General features: G+C 28.6%; 1 protein-coding gene across 1 annotated transcript; it reads right to left on the reverse strand.

The window, feature by feature from the left end:
- On the reverse strand, window positions 6,660-9,138 carry LOC109326251 (probable trehalose-phosphate phosphatase J). The gene is made up of 10 exons (XM_019558957.1): window positions 8,805-9,138; window positions 8,491-8,631; window positions 8,323-8,394; window positions 8,132-8,224; window positions 7,936-8,001; window positions 7,743-7,844; window positions 7,492-7,639; window positions 7,319-7,389; window positions 7,116-7,208; window positions 6,660-7,023 (listed from the first exon to the last, which is right to left on the reverse strand). The coding sequence occupies exons 1-10, from the start codon at window positions 9,090-9,092 to the stop codon at window positions 6,955-6,957; spliced, it is 1,143 nt and encodes a 380-aa protein (XP_019414502.1). The 5' UTR covers window positions 9,093-9,138; the 3' UTR covers window positions 6,660-6,954.

The following is a 10,218-nucleotide window of genomic DNA, read 5'->3' on the forward strand; positions in this document are numbered from 1 at the left end:
GCAAACTTCTCCCCATTTCTTTCTGTGACACTAAAAAATGACACATATAGCCATATTGTGGGAATTTCGAAAACTGACATTGATAGTTAGTATTGGGGGAAAAGAATTGGCACTAAGAATTGACACTGGTAGCCGCAGTAAGAATTCGATAACAGAGATCTGGTATTATTTTATGTCATTTGTAATTGTTGCAAGCTACGATAATACCATGTACAATGTACAAAAAGGGAAGATACAATGTTAAAAGGTACATATGATTAACATAGACATGTTTTGGAGAGAAAATTTTGATTGAAATATTGACATATGTCATGAGAAACCTTTTTTTTTTTGTTAGGTAATAGATAGCAAGGGTAGGAGTATCCATTGTACTGCATTAAAGAATTTTCTTTGGCTTATGAAAAATAAGAAAGAATAGTTGGTACATATCCAAACTCCTTTCTGGAGCTTTCAGTGGTCTATCCCAATTATGGTGCTAATACTACTCATTATAACTAAAGTTGGAGGTTCTACAAAAGGAAAAAGGTTAAGATGCAACCACCCTATTATATATATAAGCATATTCTTTGGCATTTTGTAGTCACCAAATCTAATACCTTACTCTTTATATCTACATCTGTCCAATTAATTTGAAGATTTGGCAAATTGCATAGTAGCCGAAAGGTAGGCTTAATGCATAGCAATTTGTTTTATATATAGCTAATCACTTTACCTGTCCTTTTAATCAACCATGAATGAAGGGTTAGATACCATACCAGCATTATTATTTTATGCAAACTCAAAATATCCACTATTTTGTTTCCTTTAACCTTAGCAGTAGTAGCAGATAGTAAAAAAACATCAAATTATTCAATTCCAAAACAGGTGCTAACCAACAACTCACCATTAACCAAGGTTGTACTGCGTTTCTTACCATTGCATATACATATAACAATAAAGACAATGGATATATATATATATATATATATATATATGTATCTATGCTCAACCCTCTAAGTGGGGACCAATTGACATGCTTATGGAGATTCATTATTGATTATCTCTCTGGCAAAAATAATGCATTGTATAGAACAATATGGCTGGTAGCCTGGTAGCTATAGCTAATTGAATTATTAAAGCAAACAACAGTACTTGACCAATAATTAAACAATACAATAATATCATTTGTCCAATTACATCTCATACTGAAATCTTACATTTCTTTTTTGGTAAAAAGTGAAGGCCCAATAATTTCTCTTTCTCATTATTTCTTACAATATATACCAAAAAGATAATTAGTTAAATATATTATTTCTTACAATATATACCAAAAAGATAATTAGTTAGAACATTGAATCAATGAGTCACTAGTTTCATAAGCGAATTAATGATTGGACCAAATTAGTTTGTTTACATTTTTTAAAAAATAAAATCATAATATTAACTAATATTATTTAATAATTTCATACTCTAAATTAAAATTCTTTATCATACATAACTAAATAATAAACAAAGACAATTTCACTATTATAAGATGTCACAAATAAGTTAAAAATATCATCAAATAACATATTCAGTATGTTTTAATTGTAACAACAACATACAATAAGTTTAAAATTTAATTAAATTATGAAAATTCGTTGGTCTAGTGTGTAAGACACCACTAGATCCTAAGGATGACAAAAAGATAAAGGGTTCAATTCCTATAAGTGAAATTTATTGGAAGGGCAATCACATACCACAAAATATATTAGTTCCTTACCTTTTGATATATCATTGGTAATACAAAAACTCTAACGAATGAAAAACATAACTACAAATAGTTAAAGATATTTTATTTTTTTCATCGCAAAACTACATTGTTTTCTTTATTTTTTAAAAATAATTTTTGATTGACTCAAATAGTTCAACTTATCCTACCACCCGAGTAAACAATTTTAGACTTAAACTGACCAAGTCAATCCAATTTTAGTATAAATACAATTAAATAAGAGGTTCAAACCAATTATTTACCCAGTTCATAATTAAACCGACAGACTCATCCAGGCCTAATTTTATAACACGGGTACTAATGACATGTTCCTTAAACAATAACATTAACTGTTATTGAGGACAATATTTTATAGTAGGAAAGTTTTGAAAACATACTAATAAGACGGGTTTGGTTTGACAACTAATGAAGGCAGATTGTATTTTCGCAGCTAAACTTTCAAGGGGATAAAAGTTATTTTTTAACCTAATTATTATAAATGTTAATAAAGTTATTTAAGTTTGACTAACTTTTCTTGATTTTTTTCAAAAACAAACCACTCTTGCAAAAATACTAATATTGTAGTATATAGTATTTCATAGAGACTCATAATTATTATTCTTGAAACCAATAAATTTTATTTTAATCAATAAAAATATTTCTCCTTTTTTCAAAATTTAATATAATTAGTTTATAGAAATTCAGATTTTCTCTAATATTAGAATATGAGGAGAAAACAAAATTTCTTGATTTTAATTTTTTATTGAAAAATAACTTCAAATCGTGTCCATTAAAAATTAATTTATATCATATGTCATAATCTCCATCCAATATTAGACTCTCTAATATCGAAGGTAATATATTAATATCATTACTTTATCGTTAACCAATGAAAAACTAGACATAGTTAAAAAAAATTAATAATTTTGTAAGAAAAAAATGTTGCATTGAAATTTTAAAATAACTTAAAATTTGACCATTGAAATATTTTAGATGGTCCTACATTGGTATTAACTTATATAACTGAAAGTCTGAGAGTCATACATTGCCTCTCTATCAAGCATAGTTGAAAATACGATAAGAGTTCTGGTGATTTTTCTATGTATGAAGTGAGCAGGTAAATATATATATATATATATATATATAGTTAATATATTAAAGATTTGTTGCATTTCAAATTAAATGAAATGTTGATATTGGAATAATTGATATTAATTTTTGAAGTATGGTCATGACTTCAAGTCTTGTATATGAAGAAAATCATTTTTGAGAGATGTAACCCTATTGTATATATTGTGAATTTTCCATATTAGAACAAGATTATCTCTTGTAAAAAAAACTTAGATTGGATGGAAATAAGGGTAGATACATCATTTACTCACTTTATATTATATTTTTTATGTAAGATATATAGCTTTTTAAATATAGGGAGGAGCGTCTTCTGATTTAATCTGGACGCCAACATTTATTTTTTCACAGCTTTTTCAACTATGCTAAACTTTAGCAACATGCTACTATAATATTCTCTACCCAAAAAAAAAATACTACTATAATATTTACCTTGAAGAAATTTTTCCTAGAGAATAATATTAGGTAGGTTATTTTTATATCATCATACAACTAATGATTAATAATGAAAAAGAAGTTAGTCTAATGATATAAGACTTCATTAGATCTTCAAGGTCGAATGCTCAATTCCCGATAGCGATATTTGTTGATAGAGACCGTCACGAACTCTAAAAAAGATTAATTCCTTACCTAAAAAGATAAAAAATACATTTGGTAGTACCAAAAAAATTAATAATGACATGAGTGAAAGATATTCGACTTTAGCATAATGAGAGATTGATGAGTGGGGTTCCATTGGGATTTATAGGTTTTCTACCAATGATTGGGGTTTCTAAGAAAAGACACCAATGGTGAAAATGAATCTAGTGTAAACTTAACTTTACACGTACAAAAAATGAAAGCACGCATGGGTTCGAAGGCTTTGAAGCATGTTCGATGTCCCCATTAAGAATCCTAATGTCTTCTTTAAATCGAGCACTTTGAGTGGATTCCAACTCCTCTTCAACCATTTCTAAGATTCACAACGTAGTGGGTTCCCCTTTCACACACCTAACCTTCAGATCTCTTTCATTGTATAAAAAAACAGGTTTTATAGCAGATAGACTTAAGAAGGAAAATTGAATATTGAAAAACTAAATCTCTCATCTCTCAATGTTTTAAATACTTATTTTTATAATGAAATTGTAATGCTTTATATTTCTAACTCTATCCTCAACCCCTAGTAGCGATGTAAAGGAAACGGTAAAAGAAAATACTATTTATAATACCACTTTTACCATATTTGATTGATGTTGTGAGCTCTGAAAAATCAATGTCCAAATGATTTAGTATAAGATCTCTATTTAGTATAAGATTTAATATACACCATAATATGTATACCATAATATGTATGCACTGAGTAAAAATTATTCTAAATATTAATTGTCATTTATTTCTATTACTTTTTCTAAGAATCAACGATGATTAAGTATTTAAATATGAATAGTGAATGATGTTGTAGCGTTATATAAAACTTTTACATTATCAGTGTATACCTTATTTTCTCTTTAGTATAAGATCTTTAGAAATAGATCTTTATTTAGATATACTACTTCCTGAATGATAACAATAACATAAATCATCTATGCCAAAATAACTATATCTCTCTATTCTCAATCAATCAAATATTACTGTATCTAATACAATTAACTTAAAAAGTTAATTTAATATTTATTCGATATATATTTATCAAAATTCTATGGGTGATAATGAATTAGGCATAGAGAAATGAGATAGAAGATCTGAATTGATGAATGATATTCATATGCTCATTGTTGTGGAGAGTGAAAATAAATGTTATGATAAATTGGGAAGCTAAAATCACAAATATATACTACAATTTCCAAATATTTTCTTAGTATTTATGAAATAACATTAAAGAACAATGAAAAAGAACAAAGATAACACACTTGAAAAAGAAGGAAAGGAGTATACTGATTAAAGAAGGACGAGGCTTTCTATTGTTAATTGATAGGGATATTAGGAATTAGAATCAACATCAGCCCTCTCTGTCGTAAGAAGTGTTAATCATAATTATAGTTTATTGTATCAGATCTTCACTTTAGCCTTAGAAAATGTCTTAAATATATAATAATGAGCATAACTACTAAACTATGATCCAGATTTAGATTTCCTGGTTCCCTGCTTATTAAACTTGACCCTTCTTTCGCCTAACCCTTTATCTAATTAAGTATTGCCTCACAACATGGTGAATATAGATTCCTAGCTAGTATAGTGTGCAAGATGGGAGGTAGTAGAAAGACATGTTTATCTACTGAGGCTATTTTTATTTATTTCATTTCATTTAATTTGGGTGTAAGCTTAGTGAGAGTATAGACTATAATTGTTATGTTTAATTTATCTAAATTTTTATTCCGTGTGTTTGGTGGCTACGTGAACAAGTTTACAACACCTTTACCATATGGAGGGGTTGGTAGCAATAATGGAATCAATGATGTTATTTAAACAACTAAGTTTTATATATAACTTTTAGGACAAGGATCATTTGTCCTAAAAAAATGTCCTCATGTCTCTAACTAATAACTTTTCATAAAATAATATAAAATATTAATTTATGTTTTTTATATTTTCTTTTCTCAATTAATTAACACATTTTGATTGGCTTGGTACACCATTGAGAACAAATGGGTACAAGAAATCTCCATCCATAACTTTTCCAACATCTCGATGTACGTAAAGAGATATAAATATAGAGATAGAAATATAGATATAGAAACATAGATACAAATAGAGATATAAAGATATGGATATAAATATGAATATAGATAAAGAGATAGATATCAATATATGAATCTATTTTTTCTGGGATTTAGAATAATTTGATGAATTTAAATTTTCTTTCATATTATGGATAATTTTATCATTGTTAAATTTTATACATGTTTAAAAAACATTTCTATATTATCACTTGCATGCTCATTAAAAGTTAATAAGATTTTGTAGCCATAACACTAATATTAATTAGAGAATAAACACTACAAGTCTATAATCAATCAACAAGGCATTGATCTATTGATATAAGACTTCACTAGAACCCTAATATTGAAGATTCGACTCTTAGGAATGACACTTATTGAAAATGAATTAATTACTTACCCAAAAAAGTAAAGAATACTCTTAATACTACCAAAAAACACTACAATCACATTTTGTCATAAATGTTATCCACTTTACGTGTACGTATATATTTTCTTAGCAAGTTATTTTCCTGGCAAGTTATGAATTTATTTATTTATCTTTTAGGTAGCATTTTTATTCATTTTTTATACTTTCATTTTTATTCATTTTAATTACTCTTATATGATTTTAAACCTTTTTCTCATAAAAGAGAATGGAAAAATGTGAGAAATTTAAAAACCAATTATTCCCTGAGTTTTAATTTGACATTAAAATGCAATCAATTGGTTTGTAAAACCATCCAATAAAAAAAGAATAAGAGATTGATATATTGCTACTGCATCATTCATATTTAATCATCGTTTATTATTATGTATAACTAATGTAAATAAACTATAGATGATGTTCTAACTATCTATAAATCATTACACTGATAACACATAAATATTATACGCATAAAATATATTTTTTGATTACATTGATGGAGTTTCTAAAGTTTTCTATTTTTTCTGAATTTTCTTAAGTACTCCATAATGGAAAAAAAATGTATAAATTATTATGTTTGATATTTATAAAATGTAGAAGACTATACATTTAATCTCATCTCAAACACAGTAATTAATATTAAACATTCAAATTAAAATACTGATTTAAGAATAAAATAGCCACATAAATGTACTAGCTAGAAGTACAATTTAGAGCACTACAAGCTTGAGTTGACGGCTTGACGCGCCATTTGCAACTGCGACATAAAACATCTGTCCTTCATTCTCCACATGCGTATATGCACAAACGGGTGAATGAATCTATCTATTTTGGATTTTGGACTTTCTCCACAAAAATTGAAATCATGGAACGATACTTTTTTTCTTTCCATTTTCAACAATAAAGTGATACAATTGGTCCACCCATTCACCATATTATGAGGTGGTGTCAATTCCTTGAACTTCATCATTATCAAAATTGACATACAACTAACTCTATACACTTGTGGTAGTCACAATACTTGATCTTTTCCATTCCACTAATCGCCGCAAAAATTGTTCAACCTATATGAAAGCATAATAAAGATATTATTGATATATTGCTCATACATTCATCTTTAGTGTCACAAAGTTATAAGATTAATTTTTATGCTTGCCTCTGATGGATCTTCCAAGGTGTAGGAAGCATCCGTTTCTTTTGGAAATTTAGAAACAAGAATCCCAATCCCTTGACCTCTACTACGCAAAACCTGAAAATTATAATATATAGATAATGTAAAGAACGGGTAAAATATATAGTGAAATGTACAATATATATATACTTTTTAACTAGCTAGGTGGTCTTGTGGCATTTTATTACCTTAAAAGCATCTTCGTCCGTTCGATCATCACCGATATAGATTGGAAATACTTCATCAGAATTGTTATATCCTACAAATTAATAATTAAAGAGTTAACATTATAGTTAATTTTTGGAAACATGGTTCATGCATGTGCTAACTGTCATTTTTTTCATGAATATGATATACTCACCTAGTGATTGTAACAAGAATTCTAGAGCCTTGCCCTTGTCCCATTTAATGGTTGGACGAATCTCTAGGACTTTTCTCCCTTGGGTTAGTTTAAGTTTTGGGTACCCATTAAGCACCAATCTAACTTGCTCAGCCAATAGTGCCCAATTCTAAGAAATCCAAAGGGGTAAAAATGGTTAATGTTTTATGGTGCTACCCAACATAATTAATGTTATTTTTGGAAGCAATTAAATATTATGTTTGATTAGGTACCTTTTCGTCAACACAACGGAAGTGCACAGACAAACAAAATTTGTTGTTCTCAACCATAGCCCCAGGGACACATTTTGTTTTTACTTGCAAGATCTTATACACCTGAGAATATTTTTGATAGTGACGCAATTAATATAGTCTTGTCAAATGTTAATTTGGCGAAAATTGAGGGTTGAGAAGGAAAAAAACAAACCTCATTTATCATTGGCATGAATTGACTTGCAGGTTGGAATAGCATTGTTTTTCCATTATTATTACCCTGAAATAATGCACCAAGCAACATAGCTAAGCATAAAGAAAATAAACATTATTATCAAATAATTTCAATATAATATTTTTTGATGAACATATTTCAATGTATTAATTAGTTAACAGAAATTTTCACTTACTTTCTTAGGACTTTGGTTTTTTCGTGGCCCCTTTATGTCCATGCCATGGCTTCCCGCATAATAAACTTCTGCCAATCTTACAAAATTATATACCTGAAGAAAAGAAAAACTAATTAATTAATTATTAGTTAAAAAATAAATGAAATAATGATAAAAAAATCTTTTTAATTTTGCTTTGAAAAATAATGTACCTTGTCTCTACACCTTCCGGTCACGATGGCCGTAGGAAAATGTCTTGCTATTTCCTTTAGAGTCCCTTTCATCTAATTTTAGTAGAAAAAAATGAAAAATAATTATAAAAATATAAACTCTATGGTATATTATATGAATGAATACAACAAGATGGAGCAAAATAAAACCTTGCTAGTCATATATGCTTTATCTGGATCCGCAACAATTGGTGAGAGAGTTCCATCATAGTCAAGAAAAGTTACAATCTGCTTTCCCTTTGAGTTAGATATTATCTTATCAAACATGTTTAGTGCTGAAGGGTGATAAAGCTGCAAACATTTCAGAAAAAACAAAGTCACCATCACAAATCACAACCATTTCATATACAAACAACAATGAAACTTTTACCCCATTAGGTGAAGTCGATTATATGGACTGAACAATATCATAATGCTCTATTATAAAAAAAAAACATTTTTTTTCTTGGTATTTTTATGCTTACATTCCAAGCACTTTTTTCTTGGTTTTCTGAAGTAGATTTGTCACGAGTTGGAGAAGAAGCTCTGATTGAATCAACCCAATTGTGAACTTTGTTATTTCCTTCCAACCTTTTCATAAAATTCCTCTGAGACAAACTCAAAAGTCCACCTAGCATTGCTAGAGGTTCCTGCACTGCTTCACTTGATAATAGATTCGAATTTGAGTTTGAAATGGAAGTTGCCATCACAAAAATGGTGTTAAAGTTCAAAGGCTTCACATCATTAGGAGCCACCACATTCTGGTTTGTCATCCTATATAATATATTTCCCTTCAAACTTCTAAGCTAAAGGTTCAGAATAATATGTAACCTGAAGAAAAAATTGAAAGAAACTGTGCCAACAAAAAAAGGGAGAAGGAGTTAAAGAACAGAACATAGAAGGTGATTATGGTAAGTAGCTGGTTCCTATGCTCAATAAGGGATTTATAGGAAGAAAAGGTTTTGCAAAATAAAAGGATTAAAAATAAAAAATAAAAATCTGACTAGGTTGCACTGATTGGATACTTGGTTACCCCTTGTACTTTAATACTTTTCAGCAACTATACTAAATATGCAAATGGGTGGGCCACAAAAGCTATACCCTCCTTTTATATCTTCTTTTTTCTGCTGTAAAAAAAGGTGTACACAATAATAAGGAAAGTTTACTCTAAAAAGGTTATGTAATTTCTTAGTCACAACCTTTAAACTAAGTTTGCTTTATCTCATCCTACATATATAAAAAATGATTGTATCTTTAACAACAAACGTATATTTTTTTGGAGAAGTTGGTGGATGAGATAAAATTCAAGTCTCGAATATGGATCAAGGGAAGATACAAATTAAAGGAGCAATCATATTTTGGTATGAATGGAATTATAATCCATTTTTGTGTTTAGATTGTTATTGCTAGGACTTGTTTCTTAACTAGGACTTGTTTCCTAGTTAGTGGGGTTTGGTTATTGTCTTACCTTTGTGTTTTGGGGTTCTTATGTAGGAGAGGGTTAGTCCTTTCACTCTATCTTTTTAGTCCTCTTGTATATTTGTTTGCCCTTAATTTTGGTCTATCTTTAATAAAAAATTTACTTACCCAAAAACAAAACGTGCTGATGACACCTGTGTTTCTTAATTATTTTATCAGCAGAGATTCCTATGTGAATCAGATTTACTTATATGAATTAGGCCAATAATCACTATATGTTTTTTAATTTTCTATTTCCCTAGTTATAGGGTGTATTGATCTATGTCCATTAATATGTAAATACTATCATCTAAAATATACACACTGTGAAAATAAAAAGACATTGATTTTTCTGTTTCTGGCCCATGCAGAGTAGAAGGACCAGCCAGCATAAGGAAAAAGGAAAGGACCACGTAATTTACCTAACTGTAATAATTTTTG

The sequence above is a fragment of the Lupinus angustifolius genome, chromosome LG14, assembly GCF_001865875.1.
Source record: "Lupinus angustifolius cultivar Tanjil chromosome LG14, LupAngTanjil_v1.0, whole genome shotgun sequence".
NCBI lineage: Eukaryota > Viridiplantae > Streptophyta > Magnoliopsida > Fabales > Fabaceae > Lupinus > Lupinus angustifolius.

Bases quoted from the DNA above. Each gene is read 5' to 3' on its own strand.
- LOC109326251 (XM_019558957.1), bottom strand. From the start codon at position 9,092: ATGACAAACCAGAATGTGGTGGCTCCTAATGATGTGAAGCCTTTGAAC. The intron at 8,632-8,804 runs GTAAGCATAAAA...AAATGTTTGCAG, and splicing joins AAGAAAAAAGTGCTTGGAAT to CTTTATCACCCTTCAGCACT. The intron at 7,209-7,318 runs GTAATAAAATGC...TATAATTTTCAG, and splicing joins CGGACGAAGATGCTTTTAAG to GTTTTGCGTAGTAGAGGTCA.